Raw genomic sequence first — 26,006 nt, forward strand, 5'->3', positions numbered from 1 at the left:
TTTATTGCGTCTTGTTGGTGCTTCTCTTGTGCGTGCATTGGTCAATTGCGGAGATTGATCCGCAATTTTCTCTGGTCTGGGTTTGGATGGCACCTTAGACACTCGTGCCAAGGTAGCTTGGCTCATAGTTATTTAGCTCAAACGAGAGGGGGGCTTGAATATTATCGATCCGGATGTTCAGTGCAGGGCGTTGCTTTGCAAACTTGTGGTCAGAGGTTTCCTACCAGGCACTGAGCCTTGGAAGGATTTTTTCTTGTCTCAGATTTCCGGATGTACACCTCGGGTCGGGAGAGATTGGATGCCCAGCACACGATTTTTGTTCACGGTCTTTGGATGAGGCTAACCGACAACCTATTATGTGGAACGAGCTCATTAGGGATGAGGCCGGTCGGCCACTTGGTGCATCTCGTTATATGCAGTGGTCAGGATGGGAGAGATGTGCATACACAGTTCTTGCTTGGAAGACCTTTAAGAGTCTTCCGGAGGATCGGAGAGATGCATCCATTCAGCATCTTAGGGGCTCTCGCATTCGTATTGACCAGATTGATGCAGCTATTCCGCATGAGTGGCTCTCTGGGACCTTTCATGGAGACTATCAGCCGAGTTGGTTGGGAGTCTTTTCGAGGATAGGCATACCTCTGCAAGGCATTGCTCTCTCGAGCCAGGAGGCTACAGATTGCATCATTTACTCTATCATGCCTGGAGGGAGATTGAGGAGATGTAGTATGGATGAGATCATCCCAGATACTAGGCTTAGTCCAGTGAGGATTGTTGGTTGTTCGGGGAAGCATTGGTTCATTGATCCTTCTCCTCAGATAGTGACTCATGGCTCTTGGTGTTTGTGGTTATATGGTGGCAGTCCTATCAGATATCTTCAGTGGGATCCAGGAGAGTGGGAGTGGATTGATGCCTTTGATACTTTGAAAAGTCTTCTTTTTTTCAGTTTCACCGTCCGGAATGCCAGGCTTCTCCTCACTCGACAAATGCATAGGATCCCTACTCTCAGGCCTCATTGGGAGAGCTATGATATTTCTCCAGTGATACAGCGCAGATGAGGCTATTGAGGGTATCTAGACTTTTGGGTCTCAGTGCATTAGTACTATATGGGGTGATATCATCCATACTCTTATCTACTTGGGCTCGTATTCAGGCGTCCTCTCGTTCTGCGCAAGCAAAGCGCGTTATATTTATGCGGGAGTGGGACCATGGCATTTTCTTTTCCTCTAGTCCCACAGGTCTTTCATGGCATCATGATGCTCCTCAATGGTTGAAATCACCTTACACATTGAGGTGATTCTATTCTTTTCCGGCTTATAGCTGTGATTATTGTATGTCCTTTTCATACTTAATAGAAGTCTCTTTTTGGGGAAAAAAAAAAGATAAAAAAATTGCACCAAGGGTTTCACTGGCAAAACCCCTAGTGTGATTTTTTTTCCATTTTTTAGTAATCACCATTTATTTGGAATTTATGAAAGAAGCAAGTTAGAGAGAAGCAAGTGAGAGTAAGTAGAGAAAGTAGGGAAGGTAGAGAAAGTGAGAAGGTAGAGAGAGTAAGAGAAAGTGAGGGAGTGAGTGGGTGTATAAGCTTTAAAAATTAACAGACTTAGTGTTACCTAAAAAATTGTAAGAGAAATAATTACATTTTCTAAGTAAAGTATATAGGATATAAGATGATTTTACATGGTAAGATTTATTGTAACATTTTCCACGGTAAGTATATAGAATATAGGAGTATAATAAGAAAAAAGAAAACAAAATTTTACTGCAGGGGATATATGTAATGACTGTAACTAATTGTGAATGTGAGGGTGGGATATATGTAATGACTGTAACTAATTGTGAATGTGAGGGTGGGTTAGACTTTTAACATTATAATACATAAAGATGAAAGTAAATGTGTATAAAGTGTTGTGTAGGTTTAATGTGTATATATGGGCATCATTAAGAGATGGTAGGCAACATGGTCTATTTTAAAAATCTCGAGCCTATGGGATGAGACCTTGAGCTGACCAAGTGCTATCCTCATGCCATGTGACATTAAAACATCCAGGTACCCTGGCCTCTGAATGAATCCATCCTGTGTGAGCCTCAGAAAATGGTCACTATAGACTGCACCTTGGGTGGTAGTGGCTCCCCCGGGGTAATCGATGTATCTCTAACGTGTAACTATAGCAAGTCATATCGAATTACCCGGTTCCTATCCACATGTGTGAGCTTGGTGTAGGGGGGGTTTGGGTCATATTGAAATGGTGGTAGTCGGCTCATGTGTAGTCTGTGTGTGGTAACCTTATGTGAGGATAGAAGCATATCAGGATGGAATCTGAATGCACCACTCTCTCCGCTATCGCCTGAGAAGACTGTAGTGCTGGTATGGTAACCGTGACGAATTTGTTTCCAGTATTCTTTGTATGTACATGACAGTCTGGAATAAGGCCTTTACCACCATAGGTGTTGTGACAAACTCTTCTTCGAGAGTGGGCAACCCTGTTTGAACCCAATAGTACTGCATATGAGAGAGAGAGAGAGAGAGAGAGAGAGAGAGAGAGAGAGAGAGAGAGATGAAATGATATGTTAACGTCCTCAAAAGGCCAAAATGACCTATGAGACCAAAAAGGTTACAACAATTGGTGGATCTGATACAATGTCTGTGTAAGAAAAGCTAAAACAACTAAACAACTAATGGAAGTTGAAACAACAACTATGAGGAAAAGTAAGGTACTAGGAGCTCCTAATGGATAACATCTGGGAAGGAAAACTCCAGCAACAAAGGTAAGCATCATATACATCACTATCCAAAGATGTCTCTCATCGGTCGATGGTGGATATCCTCCATGTCCTCCATGTCCTCCATGGTGAGTACTCTGACTGGACGTCTCCCATGCCGTGCTAGTATGGTCCTGATCCTCTGTTGTAGTCTCCGTCGGTGTTGGGATGGGCCTCTCATCTTGGGGTGCTTGGACCGCCCCAGCTCTATAGCCTGATCAATCAGTGTACCTCTGGTGCGGCTATACTCTGGGGCTAGTTGCAATGCCTGCTGGCCTGACTGCTCAATCTCTGGCCGAAAGAAGTCTGTAATCTGCCTCTGTAGGTGTCTCTCCCTCTCTGATCCCCTCCCTCTCAAGAGACCCTCTCTATGTCTACGCAGCTCCAGCAAGTATAATCCGAGGCATCTCTGATCGTGGTATCTTATGACTCTAGAAAGTGGTCCGAAACACCCTCTGAATAGGCAGTGAAAACGGCCTTGTATCTCATAATATACTGGACAGGTAACTCCTCTCGGGCGGGGTAGGTCTAGAGCAGCTCGTGGAGGGTCCACAAGATCCACTATGTCGGTGTCCTCCACCTCCTGGGTCCGGAAGAAACTGGTGATGTTTGGCTGTCGAGGGAGGGGGCGAGGTGGCTGGGGCCTGTGTCTCAAGAGAAGGTGTCCCTATGTCTGCAGAGCTCAAGCAGGAAGAGGCCTAGGCGACGTTGGTCCTGGAAGTCAATGATCTTGGAGAGAGGACCGAATCCCTCACGAAATAGACAGTGAAACCTCCCGCGGATCTCGTAGTATATTGGGCAGCGGCATATGTAATGAGAGAGAGAGAGAGAGAAATGAAATGAAATGAAATGATATATTAACGTCTTCAAAAGGCCAAAATGACCTATGAGACCAAAAAGGTTACAACAATTGGTGGATCTGATACAATGTCTGTGTAAGGAAAGCTAAAAACAATTAAACAACTAACTGAAACTGAAACAACTATGAGGAAAAGTACGGTACCAGGAGCTCCTAATGGATAACATGTGGGAGGAAAACTCCAGCAACAAAGGTAAGCATCATACACATCACTATCCAAAGATGTCTCTCATCGGTCGATGGCGGATATCCTCAATGTCCTCCATGGTGAGTACTCTGACTGGACGTCTCCCATGCCGTGCTAGTATGGTCCTGATCCTCTGTTGTAGTCTCCGCCGGTGTCGAGATGGACCTCTCATCTTGGGGCGCCTGGACCGCCCCAGCTCTATAGCCCGATCAATCAGTGTACCTCTGGTGCGGCTGTACTCTGGGGCTAGCTGCAATGCCTGTTGACCTGACTGCTCAATCTCCGGTCAAAAGAAGTCTGTAATCTGCCTCTGTAGGTGTCTCTCCCTCTCTGATCCCCTCCCTCTCAGGAGACCCTCTCTATGTCTATGCAGCTCTAGCAAGTACAATCCGAGGCATCTCTGATCCTGGTATCTCATGACTCTAGAAAGTGGTCCAAAGCCCTCTCTGAACAAGCAGTGAAAACGGCCTCGTATCTCATAATATACCGGACAGTGACATATGTAATGTAACTCTGTCTCTGGCTCCATCTGGCACAGCTGACAAATCCTGGCCTCAGCTGGTACTCCTCTGAATCTGCCAGTCTCAATCTCTAGCTGGTGTGAGGATGTGCGCATCTGACCAATAGCACACCGTACCCCATGAGAAAGATGAGTATCCATGTAGCTGGGTCTAATCACAAACCCATCCTCCGTGAGCTGGAGAAGATGATCTCTATAGAAAGCCATCTTCGTACCAAGCTCGTGTGTCGGCTGTATCCATGTCCTCCTAGTGTCCAGCTGAGTCAAGTCTAGCCTGATAAGTCTGGTAATCTCTGCCCGTGTGAGAGAGAGGGAGGGTGCATCCAGGGAGTACTGAAATGGAGGTAGCCTGTCCATACTAAAGCCATGCAGTTGGAACCAAGCTGTCATCTGTGCATACCAACATGATCCGTCTCCCTGTGATGCGAACTGTCGTGAAGACTCCAGGGCTAAGCGAGCATATCTGTCTCTAGGGAGAGCCCAAGTGCTATGTATAAAGGAGACTGATCGAGTGAGTGCCTCTACTACCAATGGGGGGGCAGCCATCTCTGCACGGATAATATCATGTGGTACGGAGGCCTTGGCCCTAATCATCCGGGAAATCATAGAAACCAAGGACCTCTCCATACGTCTCCATCCATCAGTGCTACCAGCTCGGCTGTGGTGATCCACTGAGGGTCCCCATATCTCCACTCCATACAGCATGGCTGAAGTGACCAAAGTGTCAAAGAGCCAGAGCTTTGTTCGAGGTTCCTGAAACTGAACCTGCGAACACATCCTCTCTAGTCTCCCCAATGCTGCATAAGCTCTGGTCAATCTGGTCTCCGCTGCTCTCCTCAAGGAAAATAGTGGGCCACTAAAAACCACACCAAGGTAAGTATATGCATCTGTATACTCCACTGTCTCCTGACCATATGTAAAGGTGGGCATTGACCTCCTAACCCACTGTGCTGTGGTGTTAAACACCATCACCTTGGTTTTACCAAGGTTAACAGACAATCCACTGTCCTCTGCAAACATGTGCAATGCATCCAAATGACGCTGCATCCCCTCTGGAGAATCTGAAATCAGCACAATATCATCAGCATACAATAATAGCGGAATCCATGTCCCTGCTAGCTGTGCTCCTCTGTCACCCGCCCGCTCTACATAGTCCGAAACCTCATCCACATACATCCCAAATAAGGTGGGGGAAAGGGGGCAGCCCTGTTTCACCCCAATAGTGGAGTGAACCATCTCAGATACACCTTGGGTAGTACGTACCTGCCCCACAACTGTCCTGTATAAAGCCATGATTCCCCAAATCAGCTCTGTGGGCACTCCCATCTCCTGTAGTCTGCGCATCAGTCTGGCTCTCGGTACCGTGTCAAAAGCTTTGCGGAAATCCACAAAGCAACAGTAAATCCTCCTGCCATATAATCTACCCTCCTCAATAATAGCTCTGAGTGTCAAGATATGGTCAAGAGTGGAGAAACCTCTCCTGAACCCTGCCTGCCCTGATGCACGTATGCCCTCTCTCTCTGCCCATCTACTCAACTCCTGCTCAAGAATAGATGCATATAATCTAGCCAATGTGTGACCAATCATGATGGTACGATAATTCCCAGGAAGCATAGGATCCCCTGACTTGAAGATAGGCACAATCGTGGACATATTCCAAGTCTCAGGAAAACCCTCACACATGGCTCGGTTAAACATCATAGCAATAAGCTCTGCAAGCATATCTCTGGCATGAATAAAGTGCTCTGCTACCAAACCATCATGATCATATGCTCTCCCAGTCCTCATCCTGTCAATAGCTTTCCTTACCATCTCAGCAGTAAAGAAAGCACACGTCTCTGGGCATGGCTCCGATGGGTCTGGCAGGGGCGGCTGTCCTGGTGCTGTGTACAGGGATGCTGCATACTCGCCCCAAATCTCTGTGGAGGTAATGGCTGGTGATGGTGAATGCTCATGGAATAGTCTCCATGCCTCGCCTGAGTCCTGACTCATAAACAACTTGTACAAATCCCTCTCTAACTGAGCAAGATAAGCCCTCTTCTTCCGTCGCACTAGGTGCCGGAAGGTAATCCGTGACTGTCTGTGAGTGGTAACACCCATGAGCACCTCTCTCTGTAATCTGATCCTCATCTCTCTGCACTCCTCATCATACCAACTGTTCTGGGGCATGTTCCCAGATCGTCTCTGTGTAGGCTGACTATGGGGATATGCCTCTGATGCTGCAGCATGAAGCGTCTCTATCAATATCTGAGTGAGCTCATCTAATGGCCGTCCCGGCTCCTCGGCACATAGGCGTCTGTATATCTCATCCGTGTATACGGTGTCAGTCTCTCTCGTAAAGGTATAACGAGTGTGTGTGGAGACCTGTCCCAATGGAGCGGTGCTGAACTGAAATGTGAGAGTGAAGGACAAGATAGCATGATCCACTGCTATTCCAACCGGCCTAGTGCCTACCCCTAAATCCTGAAAAGAGGAAATGAGACAGGGCTGAGCCATAACATAGTCCACTGTACTAGCACCATGCCGATGTGGAAAGCTAGTGAAACCGCCCGATGTCGGGAATCTCTGTAGGCCATTCAGGATGGCCAATCCATGTGCAGTCCCCATGTCTATCAAATACCGCCCATACACTGTATGTTCCTCATCCTGTGAGAGTCTAGATAGGCCCATATCCCTAACATCAAGCTCCCTCAACATCTCCTCTGAGGTATCATAAAATACTGTCTGGCTATGGGCGGTCCTGGCATTGAAGTCCCCCAAGAGAATGATGTCACCATCCCTGGAGAACTCCCAAAGAGAGAGAGAGAGAGAGAGAGAGAGAGAGAGAGAGAGAGAGAGTTGTATTAACGTCTTCAAAAGGCCAAAATGACCTATGAGACCAAAAGGCTACATCATATCCATGAGGTACATCATCCTGGGTACAAAATAGTAATAAAGAAAGATAACAAAAATCTAGAGCTATAAAATCTGATCTAGGTACATGAGTAGAGAGCTCTCATATCGTCCTAATACATCCCTCATGGGTGGTTGTGACATGATGCTCAAGGTGGTAAAACTGAGCTGGCCCGAGGTGGTCTTGCGATGATCGCCGAGATCCTCCTGTGGTGGTGTGGCCGAGGGTGAGGGCCATGGGGTCTGGGGCGTCGAGCTCTGCATAACTGAGAGAAAGAAAGGAAGAAAGTTATATTAACGTCTAGGAAGACCCCAAGGGCCTATGAGACCAAAAGTAATACAATGGTACCATGTATATATTAAGCCATGGAAAACTGAAAAGAAAAAGTAAAATGAAAACATCTGACAGTACATGTGATTAACAGATGATCTTGTGTAGAGTGAGATATGCTCTGATCAGCTAATGACGATACGTGCCTCGGATAGAATTGATCTGATAGTGGAGTGAATGTCAGGCCTCTGTGATGGGAGCATGTCATGTCGGCGGAGAACCTCACAAATCTGTCTCTGTGTGGTGGAGAGACCTGATGCTCTGGGTCAGGGACGTCTGGCTCGCAGGATGGATCTAGCTCTCTCTCTAAGAACTCCTATGGGTACGGGTTGTGGGCTCTGATGTCATAGTAGAGGAACTGTTGTGGGCAGTGGATTCCGATGTGGATGTGTGTACCACAAAGAAATCTGTGATGGCTCATTGTGAGGTGTCCTGTTGGAGCCGGGGCTGTCTCTCAGCATGTTGCCTCAGCACTACATCCCTGTGTCGTCTTAGCTCCATCAAGTACATGCCCAAGCACACCTGATCCTCAAACTGTATCACCTTTGAGTGGTCCAAATCCCTCTCGGAAGAGGCAGTGGAATCTCCCGTGTATCTCGTAGTAAGCCAAGAAACTGAACATATAATGGGCCTCATCCTCTCCTGCTCCTATGGTGCATACTGTGCATGTCCTCTCCTCATGTGTGATATCCTGAGCTTTGCCAGTCTCTCCTCTGAGGTGGTGGGAAGATACCTTGAGCTGGCCGATCGTGATACACATAGCATGTGACATGTGTATCTTGGGATCTCAAAGAATCCATCCTCGGAGAGTGTCAAGAAGTGCTCTAGAGAACTCACACTTCTTACCAATCTCCAACGAAAACATCCATGTGTGGTGCATGTGTAGGCTAAGTAGATCTAATTGGATGATCCGGTTGATCTGTCGTGTGAGATCAAGGTAGGGGGAATCCAGGCTATACCGAAACGGGGGGAGATAGTCCATCTGTATGCCATGAAACCACTCGACTACCTCAGAGTACCATGCAAGTGTCTGTAATGGTAGTGGCCGTGTCGTTGAGGAGGAGGGCAGTCCAGTTCGTCTCAATCGCTCCCTCTCCCTCTCACAATATAATTGCACAGGACTCTAGTGCTAGTAGAGAGAGAGAGAGAGAGAGAGAGAGAGAGAAAGAAAGAAAGCTGTATTAACGTCTACTAGAGGCCGAACTCGACCTATGAGACAAATCAATGTACAACTGCCAATGTCCTCTGGATGTCGAGAAAAAAAGGAAAAAATAAACATGAAATAAGGAAAAAATAAACATGAAATAAACTATGAAAGTACTGAGCTAGTGGGGGGTGTGATGGATGGAGCACTATTGCTAAAGGCTTAGTATGCAACCTATATGCAATGTAGATCTGTCTGGCTCCAACCAGCACCATAATGGGGGTGTAATATGCGATACATAGTCGATGGCGAGGCAAAAATCCCTTGGAGCATGATCTCCGGGTGTGAGTGTAAGTGAGCTAGCCACTCCTGGATATGGTGCTGATGTCGAGCTCGTATCTCTGTAATCTCCCTCTGATGTAGTTTGGGAGTCTGGTAGCCTGGTGCTCTTGGTCTCCGTTTGGCTCGGAGGTCGGCAGCACGCTGAAGTGTAACCCCCTCCTGTGTTAGGGTAGGCACTGGGATAGATCTCTGGAAGAAATCAGTGAGCTGGAGCTGTCGCCCATCTCTCCCTTTGGTATGAGTCCGTAGTAGTGCCTCTCTGTGGCGCGCTGTCTCTAGCAAGAACTGGCCAAATCTGCGTTGGTCTGCGAATTCCATGATCTGGTAGAGTAAGGGATGTCCACTGAAGATGGTGGTGTATCTCTCTCTAATGTCACTATATGCTCTGCATCTTCATACATAATGCTCCTCATTCTCAATCTCCTCCTGGCATAGTCTGCATATCCTCTCTGGTCTGGGGATCTGTGCTGCCCTACCTGCCTCAATCTCAAGCTGGTGTGATGACACTTTGAGCTGGCCAATCGCCACTCGGGCACTGTGAGGCATGTACACATCCATATATCCGGGTCGCTGAATAAATCCATCCTCTGAGATGCTCATAAAACAATCTCTGTAGTATAGCATCTTCGTAGGCAGGGGCTGGTGGGGTGTGATCCATGTCCGCCTCATATAGTGCTGCAATAAGTCCTGTCGCATAACTCTGTTCCTCTCACTGTGTGAGAGCTGCATATGTGGAGCATTAAGATCATACTGAAGAGGTGGTAAGTGATCTATGTCCCACCCACACTGGGTCAATAGCTGTATCATCTGTGCATACCATGATCCTATGTCACCAGCCTCAGCTAACTGTTCTGATCCCTCAAAAGCTCTACGTGACAACCTGTCCGGAGCTATGGCTCGCACTCGATGAATAAAGCAGACTACCTGGAAGAGAGCCTCTACTAGCATGGGTGGTGCAGCAAACTCTACTATGACAATGTCATGTGGTACAGATGGTTTGCTGCGAATCATCTGTGAGAGCATCAGAACCTGGGGTCTCTCGATCTGTGTCCAAGAGGAGGCCGAGAGTTTGGGTGCCCATACTGCTGCTGCGTACATCAGTGCGGGTGTGACCAGAGTGTCGAATAGCCACCCCTTCGTGCGGGGCTCCTGAAAGTGTGCCTGGTGGCACTGTCGCTCAAGCATGGCCAGGGCAGCATATCCTCGTGTCAATCTGTCTCTGGCTGCTCATGCCATAGAGAAGTGCCCTGCTGTACTAGCAAATGTAATCCCCAGGTATACGTATGAGTCCACCACCTCAACCTGGCCTCTTGCAAGAGTGAAGATCTCCTGTTGTCGGATCTGCCCCGACGTATGGAATATGTTTTCCCAAGGTTCACTGTCAGCCCTCTCTGTGTACAGAAATCATCTAAAGCTTGTAGATGTAGCTGTAGTCCCTCCTGTGACTCAGACACTAGAATGATGCCATCAGCATATAGCATAATGCGGATGGGTGTACCTAAGATGTCGATCCCGCCGCCTCCTCCGTGTAGAATGAAATCAGCCACCTCATCGATGTAGAGCCCAAAAAGAGTAGGGGAGAGTGGGCATCCTTAGCAGTAAAGGCTCCTCTTCCGTGCCTTCGCCTGATCAATCAGGCAACACAGAGTGAAGATGTGGTCGAAAGTAGAGAAGGCCCATCTAAAGCCTGCTTGGCCAGGAGCGCGTAGCCCCTTGCTCTCCGCATATGTACTCAGCTCTGCCTCCAGCAGTGCTCCATATAGTTTGGCGAGTGTGTGGCCAATCATGATCGTCCTATAGTTGCCGGGATCTGTCATGTCCCCAGCTTTGTGGATAGGCGCTATAGTGTGCCTGGTCCACTCAGCTGGGAGACCCTCTGCTAGTGCCCTCTTAAACAAGAGAGAGAGAGAGAGAGAGAGAGAGAGAGCTGTATTAACGTCTTCTAGAGGCCGAACTCGACCTATGAGACAAATCAATGTCTTCTGGATGTCCAGAAAAAAAAGGACAAAATGAACATGAAATAAACTATAAAGTACTGAGCTAGTGGGGGGGTGTGATGGATGGAGCACTACTGCTAGAGGCTCAGTAGAGAGAGATATTAAGCGTCTACTAAAGACCCAATGGGCCTATGAGACCAAAGTGGTACAATAATGTCCATGGCATATCTCATCATGGAATGGAAAATAAAACAGAATGAAAACATAAATATAGCTATCTCACTCGGGTGATACAAAACGGTCCACGGAAACTCGTCATGGAATACTAAGAACATAAAAACATGGGAGCAACATCAGCATATACCACTCTCCAAAATGTCAAGCATGGGGTTGACGAGTATTGCCGAGAGGTCTCCCTCAGCTATGTCACGGGGAGGGAGAGAGAGAGAGAGAGAGAGAGAGAGAGAGAGAGAGAGAGAGAGAGAGATTTCTTTCCTTATTTGCAGATTAAGGCAGCAGTTACAGCTCTCCGGAACACTCGTGGGTTACCAGGGCTGCCTGAATCTCGGGCATCTAGACAAAAAGGCATGGAAGTTGATCTTTTTGGTTGGTTACAAAGTATGTTTGGGTTTCAGGTAAGCACTTGTGAAACATTAGACGCATGCCATTTGACACAGATGCATTTGAATGCAGAGCTTGGGTTGTATTTTGAGCAGTTTAGGCAGTACCAGGATGGATGTGTTTGACTTATATGTTTTCTCAGAAAGATAATGTTGCGAATCAGAGAGAGCATTTGATTTTGCTACTTGCAAATATGCATGTGCGTCAGGTGCCGAAGCCCGATCCTTTGAGCAAGGTACTGTTTCTGTGCCTTTATAGATGTCCTGGGCAAAGTGTTACTTACCTAAATAAAAATTGAATTTCAGATGCTGTTTGTTTGCAGTTGAGTGATGCAGCTCTAAGTACTGTCATGAAACGGCTGTTCAAGAACTACAGAAGATGGTGCAAATTTTTGAATCGTAGCGATAACTTGCGGTATGCTGAATCTCATATCATCTCTATTTTCTGCTTTGTTGCTTCACAATTTACGTCTTGCATTTTCAAGCTATAGCTGAACTAAAAAGCCGAATTTCAACGCCACACTTCAACTCATTTATGTAGATTGTTGATTTTGGAAACCAAGCACAACAAGCATGGGACGCGCACACATCCAATAGTTGAACGGATAGGGGTGGGTCTCTAATTCACCTCCCAACTTATAGCCATGGATTCAGAATGAGAATCTATCATGGGCTCACATCCAAGCTATAGAGGAATAGTACGATCAACTTCTGTAACTGTAGATCTGATCTGCCCCACTTCACACCAGACCTCTCAGGAAGTGCTTCACTAACATGTGCTAATCCCAATAGACTGTTTATTGAAGAAACATGGTTTTAAATTTTTTAAAATTTGCATGCTTGTGTGTGACCCATGAGCTTGTTGGTGTAATTTCAGTATTGTCAAACAGCTAATAAGGCACCATATTTTGTGATGGGATAGGCTCCCGAGTATACAGCAGGAGATTCAGCAACGAAAAATTCTCTTCATTGGCCTTTACTTGTTAATTTGGGGAGAAGCTGCAAACTTGAGATTCATGCCCGAGAGCCTCTGCTATATCTTTCACCATGTATATATAATGACCTTTGATCATATATCAACTGAGTGAAGTCCTTTCCCACATACGTATATTATCCTTCTTTTTGCTCTTCTAATTGGGAATGCATGGCTTTAGATGGCAGGGGAACTTTATGGCATGCTGGCGGGCAATGTAAGTTCTGTGACTGGTGAGAATGTGAAGCCCACCTATGGAGGAGGGCAAGACTCGTTTCTTACAAAAGTGGTGACACCAATTTACGATGTCATTGCCGCCGTAAGATACTTTAGTATGTTGACATCATCAGAGGATTCAAATCATCAGTGTGGCTGAAACTCCAGTATTTTCTGGCTAAGAATCACTCCTGTTTTTGATCAGGAAGTCAGTAGTAACGAAAACGGGAGATCCCGCCACTCTGCATGGCGTAACTACGATGATTTGAATGAGTATTTCTGGTTTGTACGAGCGCAATTTTCCTTTACTTTATTTGGCTTCTTTGTTTTCATCACACCTAGTATGTTTGCAAAGACCTAGTCTACCTTCTTTCCCTAATCTACATGCAAAACACGCGTATATCTCTTGATAGGTCTATCGACTGCTTCCGTCTAGGCTGGCCCATGAGATTGGACAGAGACTTCTTCAAAAAACCCAGTGAGAAACGAAAACTTGTCCAGGTTCATACATCCCACACACCTATATGGATGGGATCAAGTGCCATCAAAAGTAGTGTGAAATTGATACTCCCTTACTTTTGTTGAGAAATGTATTGTCGTGTATGATGGGTCTGTTTGCTTCTACTGTTTGAGTGTTTGATTGATACTTCTGCAGACAAATGTTGGCGAGAATCAACAATCCTTTTGGGTGGGCAAGACCAATTTTGTTGAAGTCCGCTCGTTTTGGCACGTGTTTAGAAGCTTTGACAGGATGTGGTCTTTCTTCATTTTGTCACTACAGGTGTTGTACCAGCTTGATAACATGATGATGGAGTTCAGTTTACTGTCATGCGTATGGATCAAACACATATTTGAATGTTTTTTTGCTTTGCTTCTAGGCTATGATAATAATAGCATGGAATAGCTCGGGTTCTGTTGGTGGCATTTTCAATGGAACTGTTTTTGAGAAGGTTTTGAGCATATTTATTACAGCTGCGATTCTGAGATTGATTCAAGGTAGTTAAAAAAATGCCATTCTTGTGTATGTATGCTGTTGAGTTCTGTTTTTTGCAATAGCTTTGTGTCAAGGTGTAAGAACACGGCACAATCCCATGCTTTGGGATATCTAATATCAAAGATTCTAATCAAGTGTCCCCCCTTTCCAACCCCACCTCCTGTCTGGACATGATCAGCGGTTGTGGACATTGCATTGAGCTTCAAGGCACGGCGAAGCATGAAGTACACTGACATGCTTCGGTATGTTCTGAAAGTGGTGGTTGCCATAGCTTGGGTGATTATTTTGCCTGTTTGCTATGCCCACTCATGGGGAGATTCAACTGGGCTGGTCAGCACCTTAAAGAACTGGTTTGGGCAGTCCCGAAGTCCATCTCTCTACGTGACAGCTATCTTAGTATACTTGGCCCCAGATGCTGTCGGTGCATTACTGTTCTTGTTTCCCATGTTGAGACGGGGTGTCGAACAGTCCAATCTTGAAATCGTGCAATTGTTGCTGTGGTGGGACCAGGTAAAAACAACTCGTGGTTGCTACTATAGTTGTTAATCTTGCAAATAATTTTGGATAGAAGGTGGACAATGCACAGCTCTAATAATGTAATTTCTACCATGTGTGATAAAATATGGCCATAATAGTGTAAGTAATGACTGCTGCAGCCACCAATGTACATTGGACGTGGAATGCATGAGAGTCCTTATATTCTTTTCAAGTGAGTATCTATATGAAAGGTAATGAGCCTTTTTTTTCAGTCCATCAAAACTCTATCGTATAGTTTACTACTTTGTGTCGTTTGGTGCTAGGTACACTCTATTCTGGGTGTTACTTCTCACCAGCAAGTTCTTTTTCAGCTATTATGTGGAGGTAAGTGGATGGTTTTCTCAATATTAATTCTGTGCAGAAACGTTCATTCAATAATTAGATAAGTGCCATGTATAGCATAACCTTTCTACTGATCTTGAGAAACATTGACTTGTTTCAGATCAAACCTTTGGTGGAGCCCACAAAGCACATCATTTCAGCCCCTACGGCAGAACGATACCAATGGCATGAAATGTTTCCCAAGGGTAATGAACTGGTGCCTTGAGACCAAACTGTGATGAACATAATTTTACAAGACCGACAGATTGAATGTCAATGTTTGCACCTAGGCTAATCCCTATTTTTTGCAGTAAAACACAACTTGGGCGTTATTATTGCAGTCTGGGCCCCTGTTATAATGGTAATCAAGTAGCTGTCACTGAAGCTGGTCGAGGGATGCTGTCCTTTCTTTTCTTCTGGTCCAGGGTTCTCCTAATACAAGGACTGGACTGTTTTGCAGGTTTATTTTATGGATGCTCAAATCTGGTATGCAATCTGGTCAACCATTTTTGGCGGCATCAATGGAGCATTTTCACGGCTTGGTGAGGTTTGTAGTCTTCCAAGCTTTCCGAGTGCAGTCTTTCAAGTGTAAAGGTTTCTATGCTTAATATTGCAGAAACTGTGTTCTAGATGCTAGAAACAGCCATTTCCATTTCTACACATCACACACAGCTGCACATACAGATTATATACATATATATAAATGTGTATATGTCTAGTGTGTGTGTGTGTGTGTGTGTGTGTGTGTGTGTGTGTGTGTGTGTGTGTATGCATGCATGTATGTGTGTGTGTGTGTGTGTGTGTGTGGCTCTCACTGAAAACAGCCATTCTACAGAGCTGAATAATGATGAGCAGCGGCTGTTAACACAAGCTGAAATTTGCCTTTGTCATGACGATGAATGTAAGCTTAATAAATGGCAAACTAGAGTGAGGCAGAAGCCATAGCTGCTCGTCAAAATCGTTTTTTAAAGGTCTCCATGCTTCCAAGCAAAAACAATGCATTACAAGAGTTAAAAGAACAGATGGTACCTGGACATGCACAAAAACAAAACTCGCAGAAGCTTTCCATGATTACTTTTCTCGCATTTTGACTGCCCCTCTCCCGCTTTTGAGGGAGGCTCTTGATCAAGATAACCGGAACTGCCGATGAGGATAGGAAAAAGCAAATGAGGTTTGTGGTGGAGATGATAAACCTCACCCACAAGCCTTATTGCATGTCCAGAAAGACATTTGTAATGGTGAAGGTTGCAGAAGCTGGCACAAGAGTGGCATGGGCAGAAGTGCTCTACCACAACCTCAAGGAGCAGATCGGAAAGCTCACCAGGCCCAACACAAAGACAAAAATCGGGCCGTATCTGGACGCGCTATTCAAAGGAAAGGCTCAACCAGGAGCAACAAGAGTGGCATGGGCAGAAGTGCTGTACTACGACCTCAAGGAGCAGATCGGAAAGCTCACCAGGCCCAACACAGAGACAAAAATTGGGCCGTATCTGGACGCGCTATTCAAAGGAAAGGCTCAACTAAGAGCACAGAAGGAAAAGGAGGAAGGTCGAAAAGAAAAGTGTCCCAAGGAATTCTGAAAGCTCAAAGCCCTCCGGAAGGATTAGGAACCGGCTAGCTTGGGACAGGGAAAGAAGAGGGTGTTTGAGTTCGGGGAGAAAAAGGTCAGCACCAAAAAGGGGAAAACCTCCAAGGAGGGATCCGGTGGTGGAGCGGAGGTGCCAAGCGGGCAACAAATGAAGGAGGATCTGGCCGCGCTAGGTAGATCTGTGTTGTCCCAGAAGCTGGAGCAGTAGAAGCAGGAGGCAACCACCACTGCAACATTACACTTAGAAGTGTAGTCTCCACAGCCAGAAATCTTGATGCCCATATCGGCCCAGATGGTGTCGAGCCAGTCTAGCTTTCCGGAAACAATTGAGATGGACTGGGTGTAGGGATCATTGAATTACCTGCAACGGTGCATGAATGATGGGCTCAAAGAGATGATAAAGCTGCAATCTATAATCAAGGAGAAGGATGCTGCATGCATTGAGACCACAAAAGTCTCGCAGAACTTGATGAGCCAACAGGAACCGTTGTAGGTAGAGTTCTGGAGAAGGAGGGCAGAAACTGGCAAGGTGGATGACCTGTGAAAGCAGCTTAAGGAGCTCCGACAGGCCAACAAAGGACTGAAGCAGGAAATGGAAGAGATAAAGAAACACATGGCCAGAAAGGACTAGGAAGCCCCGAAGATGCAGGATGAACTGAACAAGTCCATAGAAGGGCAAGCAAGAGTGGAAGCACAGGTCGCCCCGATCCAAGAAGAGCACCTGAAGATCATAAGGGATGTACAGAACAGGGTAGACAAGAATAAAATAGAATTAGTGAAAGCAAAGGCACGGCTAGCAGCACTGGATGCCAAGGAGTGTCCGGAAGTTTATGAGCTGGATGCGGAGAAGATGGAGCAGTGGGAGAACCATACAGTGGAAGATCTTAAGGAGGTATAAGGGGCTTACTTAGAAAAGCTGAAATCAGTGATGGAGGCACGCACACCTTCTTGCAACAAACAAATAAGTCCCCGCCGATCACAAGACGGAAATCTGGACGAAGCATCTAGACATCCGGATCTGGCTCCAACCTCAGGCCTGAAACCAGCAACGGCACTCGAGGCACCAATCTCGAGTGGAGTTGAAGAGAGAAAGAAAGTGTATTAACGTCTACAAAAGGCCAAAATGACCTATGAGACCAAAAGGGTACATCATGTCCATGAAATACATCATCATGGGTACTAAAAATAAAATTCAAAGAAAGTAATAAGAGCTGAAATGTCAGATCTGATCCCAAAACAAAAAGTATGCAGCTCTCGTCTCACCCTAAAATATCCCGTATAGGACGTTGCAACATGGCACCCAATGTAGTAAAGCTGGCCGGTGGGAGAAAGTCATGTGGAGGTGGGAGATGATGACTCTGATCCTCCTGTAGTGACGCGGGCGTGGGCGGGGACCACGAGGTCGAGGGCATCAGGCTTTGCATAGTCAATGGCTCTGTCTAGTGTCATTCCTCTCAGCCAAGGTCGGATGTAGTGGGTGAAAGCTGCCCTCGTCACTCTAGTTTGGAAGAAGTTGGTGAGAGCTCTTTGTACCCGTCATTTGACGGGTACTGTTGGTCTAGGCCGCAAAAGGGACTCCCTGTGTTTACAAAGCTCCAGGAGGAAAAGTCCCAAGCATCTCTGGTTTGGGAAATCCATGATCTTGGAAAGTGGTCCAAATCCATCTCGGAAGAGGTAGTGGAACCTCCCCCTAGTCTTTTAGTATATTGGGCATCTGCATACATAGTGGGTCTCTGTCTTAGCCTCTGTGTGACAAAGCTGACATATCCTAGCCTCCGGTGCAGCTGCCCACGGCCCATATCTGGCTGTCACCACTCTCAACTGATGGGATGAGGTGTGGATCTGTCCAATCGCACATTGCACCCCAAATGACAGATGTGTGTCCATGTAGTTCGGGCATGTGATGAAGCCATCCTCTATCAGGTGAAGAAAATGGTCCCTGTAAAAGGCCATCTTCCTCCCAAGGGGCTGGACAGGTGGGTGCCAAGTCCTCTGAGTATCCAGTCTCACAATGTCCTTCCTAATGACCTTGTTTAGCTCTGTGTGGCTGAGAACAAAGGAGGCACCTCTATGCTATATTGGAACGGAGGGAGTGTGCCTCCATCTGCATGCCATGCATACCAAACCAAGTGCTCACCTGGGCATACCTATACATACATTTTCTGTTTCCTATTTTTTACATTTCAGTTTCTCTTGTGGGGCCTTTATTTCTTTTTTATATGCTCTAACACGATGCACATACACATATGATGGATTTTGGTTTGCCGTCTTTCTGCTGTTCTGTTTCTTCGGTTGTGCCATTTTCCACTCTGTTGTAAGTCATGAGCTTTTGATAACTGACCGGTTTGTGGAGGCAGTGCAGCCAAATATTGATAGCTAGTAGGCATTCTTGTTTTCTCTTGGCACACGCTTTGCTGGGTCAACAAGGTTTACACTCCCACTTCTAGGGCTTATCATGTATTGTTGACTTTATTGTACTCATCTGTTTGTTATGGTTTTGTGTTATGCATGGCAGATACGAACCCTAGAAATGCTGAGGTCTCGCTTTAGGTCCTTACCTGGAGCTTTCAATGCAAATTTGGTGTCTCCTTCTGAGGAGAAATCTCGTGTCCGCCGTCAACACTTCTCCCTCCGAAAATATTACAGACCTCTTGATGAGATGTATGAACCACACAACCAAAAGGCAGGTACACCGTTGGATGAGCGGGATCAACTTCATGATGACAAGGTGCGTTGGTGCTGTTTTGGTATGCTTGCAACAACGCTCTCATATCCTCTGGTGCTTTTTGGGAGGAAAGGTTGTCACTGGCTAGCCAGTGACTGTGATTGCTTGCATGTGGCCCTGTTTGTCTGTGTTCCTTGACTTGGTGTCGGTTAGGTGTTCTTATATACGTTTACAATACTCTTTCAGGACAATGCAAGAAAGATATCTGATGTCCAAGTTGGAGTGGCTAAGTTCTCTCAGCTCTGGAATGCTTTTATTAAGAGTATCTGGGAAGAAGACTACATAAACAATCTGGAGATGGAGCTTCTTCTGATACCACAGTCCTCAGATCTTAACATGAGATATATACAATGGCCTCCTTTTCTACTAGCAAATAAGGTCAGTGCATTGTGCTAGTCACTTTGACTAGGTTGACTCAAGGGATATGTAGCACGGACAGGTTACCATAAGCATGTGCGTGTGTGTGAAAAGAAATAACGAAAGAAAGTTTTTATTAATGTCTACAAAAGACTTAATGGGTATATGAATAATCAGACCATGTGATACAAAAGACTTAATGGGTCTATGAATAATCAGACCAACATGTGATACAAAAGTTCCATGTAAAGACTATGAACATGGAAACAAAAAATACTGAAAATGAAATGGAAAGAAGATCCACGTACTACATGGGCCTTCCATGTATATGTGGTACTGAAACTCCTGGAGTAAAATGGCCAGAGATACTGGGGGAATGTCTCCCAGATCTCCTCATCCAATAATAGTACCATCCTCCTCCATGATCAACCATAGAGCTGCAATGGCGCCCCCTGCCCGTGTGTGGCCTGTCCATGGCCGGCGGAGTATGTCTTGGATCTGCACGTGATAGGTGGAAAGCCTGGATCCCTGGATGCAAGGGCACTTGGCTCTTAGGAGGGGTCGTGCTCTCTCACTAGTGACGCCACGGGTGCGTGGGGCCAAAGGATCCTGCAAGCAGGTGGGCTTTGGTCTCTGACCTTTATGATCCCTAAGCTTGGATGGTGCTTGTTGGCGTGGGGGAATGCAAGTCTGTAATGGATGTTTGAGAGGCATCTCGCTGGCTGTGACTCCCTAGGTGCCGTTTGAGCATCGTCTCCTGGTGGCAGCAAAGCTCTAGTAGGTATAGACACATGCATCTCTGGTCCTCATAATGCATAATCTGTTAGAAAGGGCTGAATCCATCTTGGAAGAGAGAATGAAATCTCCCTTGAATCTCATAGTAAGGTGGGCATGTAATGCTACTTCGTCTCGATCTGACCTATCGTGCATACCCTGCGTATTTGGTGTAGTGCTCCTCCTTCTTGACTTATATAGAGACCAAAGTCTATAGATCCTGTCCTCTCTAGTAATGCCCCTCTTTATCCCCGTCTTTGCTCTGGGGCGGTGAGATGAGACCCGGATCTATCCAATCACGATCTGCATGGCATTATGCAACGGGATGAATACATTTGCTGTGGCCTTAGGAAGTGATCTCTGTAGAACTGTAGCTTCGTGGGTAGCTCCAGGGGCGTGATCCATGTGGTGTGGGTGTGTAAATTGATTTTTCTCAAGAATACAGAAGTTGATGTAAGGTCATTCATGAAGGCATTGTGCCTCTATGGTTTGCCTGCAGGATTGCATGTGAATTTGAAAAATCCAAGTTGCTTCCTTTGAAAAATTATGATTGGCATCAGATTTTGTGGCCGGGTTAGATCTTGCCACCTAGTGAGATAGTCAGGCATCTGGGTTCCCCCATTGATTGAGTTGTGGTTGAAGGATGAGACTCAAGGGGTGATGGGCAAATTGCACTGTAAAATTGAATATTGGAAATTATCTACGCGGCCTCTACATGTGCGAATGCGGATAGTGTAGTCAATAATAATGGCATATGTGGTCACATAAACAAATTGATAATTTCATGTCTAAAGCAATGGAATGCCTATGGAAAACCAAAGCGGATAGAAAAGGGCTACATTTGTTAAGGGGCAAGAACTCATATGTTTGCCCAAAATGCATGGCGGGCTCAATATCCTTAATATTTATTATCATATACCGGCAAGGAAGACCACTCTTCTACCTTGTTTTATAGAGCAAGTCAAGCCATGGGCACGCATGTTGGGACCTGTGTATTAACATGCGTACAGATGTATATGGACATTGGATTATCAATTATGATGATATAGCCTTTGGGCGTTTCACTGGTCGTTACTGCTCTTATTCAAGATTGGCAAACTATATTATGCCATCTACAATGGTCCAATAGGCCTCCAAATCGGGGTAACTCAATGTTGCTGCAGAGTATTCATTGGAGCAGGGTATTAGATCGATCACTTGCTTTGTCTCATCCAAGAAAGGCCTACAATCTGTCTACATTGGGATTCGTCATGTACATGACATCGTGGATGAAAATGGTTATGTTTTCACTTTTCCACGAGCTGCCAAGCAATGTAATTTGGGGATGTGTCATAGGTAAATCTGGAGAGTCATTTTGCAAATGATGCAGCCGTTTCGGCCAATCCCAATGCTTGAGGAGGCAGAGTAACTTCAAGATTGGCATTTTGATAGGAAGCTTCCAGAATATACTCTTGTGCCTTTTTACCGATCGTCTACGGCCAAGGCTTACAGGTTGCTCTTACCGCCTCCACGGATTGAGGATCATGCAAATTGCCAATGGCATATGTCGAAATCTCTTGCTGGGTGGAAAGCTGCATTGAAAAGAATTTGGAAGACCGGATTGCCTCTCAAGGAAAGACTATTTCTATGGAGATGTCTCGTTGGGGTATTCCCAGTAGGAACTATTTTGGCATGGAGGCATATTGCCACTGCATCTTGGAGGCGGTGCTCCAATCTTCTCTGGTATTGCCTTCACTCGTCGGGTTTTCTTGATGATTTTTCCGGACACCTCCGAGCTCGTTTTCTTGGGAGGCGTTTCGAGCGAATGTTTTGGCTTTTTGGTTGCCTCTCTCCTCCACTACCAGCTTATAGAGACTTCCTTGTTTGGATTGGATTCTGGGCATTGTGGACCATTTTCCATGCTTGGAATCAGCTGCTCTTCTCTGGAGATTCTGTTTAGCTCTTGGCTTACTTTCGGATAGCCCTTTTTTATGATCCCTCTGAGATTCGCATGAAATCGGAGGGCTTTCCTTCCAACAACTAGAAGTGTTTTTCCACTGTTTTTGAACTAAGTAGTAGCTGCTCCACTTTGACTAATGCAAGCTTCCTAACGCACCAAATAAATTTTCTCGAATGAGTGGGGGTATGGCCATGGGTGAACCATCTTCCAACATATCTCACATGCCGATGATACCCTAGTGCCCCTACTAGACAGTAGACTACATGTTCAGTAGAGCGCCCTTTGTGAAGGATTTCCACCTTGTTGGTCCACTAACACCATCACTCCCATCCTCAAAGCTGGAGATCCACTTGATCATAATAACTACAGGGCAATCATGATTGGCCACGCATTGACCAAACTATATGGATTGGTGCTAGAGGCGGAGCTGAGTTCATTTGTAGAGAGACAAGGACGCAAAGCCAATCGAGGGGCTTCAGAGACATTTGGATGCCTTGAAGGATTTTTGCACTTAGCAAGACCTCACACTTAACCTTGGTAAAACCAAGGTAATGGTCTTCAATACCTCCCACCCCTTCACATCCAGATTGAGCTTCACATATAGAGGGGATCCTATGGAGATTGTGTCAACCTATGGCCCACACTTCACCATGGTTCATGCGCAACACATGCCATGGTGACACAGGCATATGTAGCCTTGAGCTTACTTGAGCGGCAGTGCTTCCAGGCACATTTCCAAGAGCCTAGGATTATTGCACCTCAATAACGTGTAAATCAAACTCATCTAACAGGCTCATTGTCAGATAATCATAGAACGAAAGATTTTAATTAAAAAAAGCTTAGTATTTTCTAAGGTTAAAAATCTTAACCAACACAAGTTCAAAACTAAAGCACCCACGTTTCCTGTGATCAAATTTGAAGCAGAGTCAGACACAAGTCAAATAAGGGTTAAAGCATTCAAGAAAAATGAAGCATTCAACATTAAGAATGAGTCTGTTGAAGCAATAAAACAAGTGGAACATGAAGACAAAGTATGAATATACCTAGCCATGTCCTCGAGGTTAGGAATGTCCTCCATTGGCACAATCTCATCACCTTCAGCGAGATTCTTTCAAACGACTAATGGGAAATACAAGGTGAATCTTGATTCAAGAGGTAGTGCCAACCGGTAAGCCACATCACCAATCTTCTTTGTAATCTGGTAAGGACCACAAGGCACAATGTTGAGAAGATAACTTGAAATGCTTGCCAGTCCTCGTTGTCTTAGAGTCCTTTGGGACTTTAAGATTCACCCACGTACCCTCTTGTAAAACTCTTGGGGTCCGTCGTCGGTTAGCATAAAATTGAGCATGAACTTGAGTACTCTTTACGCTTTCCCTTGTAGGTTTTAGCATATTTTGCATGTCTTGCAAGAAATCCCCTATTGATTGCAATTTGATCCCTCGTAGCCCTACAGAAACGGGTGACTTCGGTTGATAACAGTACATACGCATAAATGGGCTAAAACCAAGTAGCCGCGTGCTTATTTCTGTCATAAGAAAATTTAATCTATGGAAGATACCTTTCCCACTCAAACGGCCTCTTGGAGACATACGCCTTCGGCATATCCTCCCTAGTTTGGATCGTCCTCTCCGTCTGACCATTCGATTCGGCATGATCCAAAGATGACATGCTCAAGTGTGTTTATAATTTGGAAAACACTGATTGCCACAATTGTGCAGTGAATTTGGGATCCCAGTCACTGGCAATCTCCTTAGGCAGTCCATAGAGCTTATACAATTGCTCCACAAAGAGTTGGGCCAACTCATAGGATGTGTAACTTGCAGCGGTGAGTGCCCGGGGGACTAGGGCCTTTGACACACTTGTTGATACCATCAATGCATGTTAAAACACTTAAACATGGCCACAGCCTTAACACATATCCATCATCACTTTGCATAGAACATAAAGCTGGACAAAACATCCACAAATGCTGAAAATGGAGCTTGCACGTGTGACACCGCATAGAGGCCGGAATGGGCCGACCCCCCCCTTGGAGTATTTTATTACCCAAGGAGAATAATATGATGTACAAGCTTTGAGGGCCTTACTCTCCCCACGGGAGATGCCGGATTATCCATATACACATGCCATAACACGGCCCAACACGAGGCAACCAAGCCGGAACATAGGCTGTAGAAATGCCGAGCCAACAATATAATCCATATACCTCCGTGTGGGTATTGATTCTTCCCCAAAAACCACGGGTCTTCATGCAATAGAAAGGGTACAGCAAGTACAACTCTCCATTCAGCCGGTACAGCAGGTACAATGGCTGGTACAGCAGGTACAGTGGCTGGTACAGTAGGTACAGCAGCTGGTACAGCCGGTACAATGGGTGGTACAACAAGTACATAAGCTAGTACAGCCAGTACAAGGGTTGGTACAGCAGGTACAGTGGCTGGTACAGCCGGTACGGGGCTGGTACAGCAGGTACAAGTACAGAAGTTGGTACAGCTGGTACAATGGGTGGTACAGCAAGTACAGAAGCTGGTACAGCCAGTACAAGGGCTTCAGTATTTCTTCGCGATGGAAGCCTCCAAAACAGTCCCCAACAGCCGGTATTCTTCATGGGCAGCCTTCAAGAGAGAGAGAAAGAGAGTAGCCAACATTAGGGCAACCTGTAACGGTGGTAGAGGCTAGTGTGGAGCAAGAGAGCCTCCATTAATGAAGAGAGAGGGCTCCAATTTATAGATTTGGGCCTCCCATGAGCTAAAATGGCAAGAGAAGGCTACAATGACAAGTGGAGAGCCACACAATAGCTGAAGTGACAAGTGTGAGGCCACTTGTCTCACTTTGATCCACTTTCTAACAAGTGTCAGGCCACTTGTCTCACTTTGGTCCACCTCCTTGCCACATGTCCCAATCTAAGAGATGGGTCCTTCCATAAACTTTATCTCTAAAAATATGCCAATTGGTAGACATTCTGTCATAGGCACTTTGCCAACTCTTGGTATCTGCTCAATTCCAGATGTAATGACGCGAACAGAATTTCCATCGGAGTCGGGCCAAAAATAGCAACTCTCCTAAATTTTAGGAGTGTGGTCCTTTGTATTCTAGGATAATCCCCCATTCCCAAAGCTTGTACTTTCCAAATATTTAAACATCCTGGAGTCCACCAGACCCCTTTCAGACTGGGAAATGTCCAGGCTGGTGACAGGATGAGACAATCTCCACAGGATCCCTTGTGGATGTGTAGGGGCGGGAGGTATTGAAGACCATTACCTTTGTTTTACCAAGGTTAACAGCAAGGTCCTGTTGATCATAAAAATTTGTGTAAGGCATCCAAATGCCTCTTAAGCCCTTCGGCTGAATCTGAAAGAAGGATGGGGTCATCTACATAAAGTAGTAGGGGGATCAATATGCTTGTCAGTGTGGGACCAGCCCTGCCTAATTTGTCAATGAAGCTCGAGATCTCATCAATGTAGAGGCCAAAAAGAGTGGGTAATAAGCGGGCAGCCCTGTTTCGCCCCATTAGTGCTGGAAATCTCCTATGATGTACCTCCTGGGACGTAGAGGCCAAAAAGAGTGGGTGATAGAGGGCAGCCTTGTTTCACCCCAATAGTGCTGGACATCTCCTGCTATGTACTTCTTGGGGCTCTCACTGGTTAGGTGACGGACTCATAGAGGGTGATGATGCTCCAAACCATGTCACAAGGGGCTCCTATCTCCTGTAGACATTGTAGGAGACGGGATTGGGGTACAATATCCAAAGCTTTGCGGAAATCCACAAAGCAACAGTAGATCCATTGATGCCGTGTTGTGCCCTCCTCGATGATGGCACATAAGATGTGGTTAAGGGTAGAGGAGCTCCTCCAAAAGCATGCATGTCTTGAGGCTCTGCATCTGTGTCTCTCTACAAATGAATTGAGCTTTGCCTCTAGCATTGGTCCATAGAATTTTTGGCCAATGTGCGGTCAATCATGATCGTCATGCAATCGTTTGGAT

The 26,006-nt window shown here is 45.9% G+C and overlaps 1 protein-coding gene and 1 pseudogene across 5 annotated transcripts in view; one reads left to right on the top strand and one right to left on the bottom strand.

The window, feature by feature from the left end:
* The window catches only part of LOC147627069 (callose synthase 3-like), a 117,083-nt gene that overhangs the window by 18,781 nt on the left and 72,296 nt on the right, over positions 1-26,006 (top strand). For 2 of the 5 annotated variants that reach the window (XM_086815630.1, XM_086815631.1), the window contains exons 7-23: positions 11,482-11,610; positions 11,739-11,831; positions 11,919-12,010; positions 12,518-12,644; positions 12,750-12,900; positions 12,994-13,066; positions 13,198-13,285; positions 13,440-13,565; positions 13,663-13,780; positions 13,957-14,288; positions 14,435-14,487; positions 14,579-14,639; positions 14,758-14,842; positions 14,948-14,997; positions 15,097-15,183; positions 18,740-18,952; positions 19,136-19,327. In XM_086815630.1, the coding sequence (XP_086671756.1) occupies positions 11,482-11,610; positions 11,739-11,831; positions 11,919-12,010; positions 12,518-12,644; positions 12,750-12,900; positions 12,994-13,066; positions 13,198-13,285; positions 13,440-13,565; positions 13,663-13,780; positions 13,957-14,288; positions 14,435-14,487; positions 14,579-14,639; positions 14,758-14,842; positions 14,948-14,997; positions 15,097-15,183; positions 18,740-18,952; positions 19,136-19,327 (2,070 nt within the window). Of the gene's footprint in view, positions 1-11,481; positions 11,611-11,738; positions 11,832-11,918; positions 12,011-12,517; positions 12,645-12,749; positions 12,901-12,989; positions 13,067-13,197; positions 13,286-13,439; positions 13,566-13,662; positions 13,781-13,956; positions 14,289-14,434; positions 14,488-14,578; positions 14,640-14,757; positions 14,843-14,947; positions 14,998-15,096; positions 15,184-18,739; positions 18,953-19,135; positions 19,328-26,006 lie in introns of all 5 variants that reach the window. The other 3 variants (XM_086815632.1, XM_086815633.1, XM_086815635.1) reach the window with 2 other exon arrangements.
* LOC147627070 (uncharacterized) lies at positions 8,843-10,617 on the bottom strand (annotated as a pseudogene).

The sequence above is a fragment of the Cibotium barometz genome, chromosome 21, assembly GCF_041138505.1.
Source record: "Cibotium barometz isolate CiBa-2024 chromosome 21, ASM4113850v1, whole genome shotgun sequence".
NCBI lineage: Eukaryota > Viridiplantae > Streptophyta > Polypodiopsida > Cyatheales > Cibotiaceae > Cibotium > Cibotium barometz.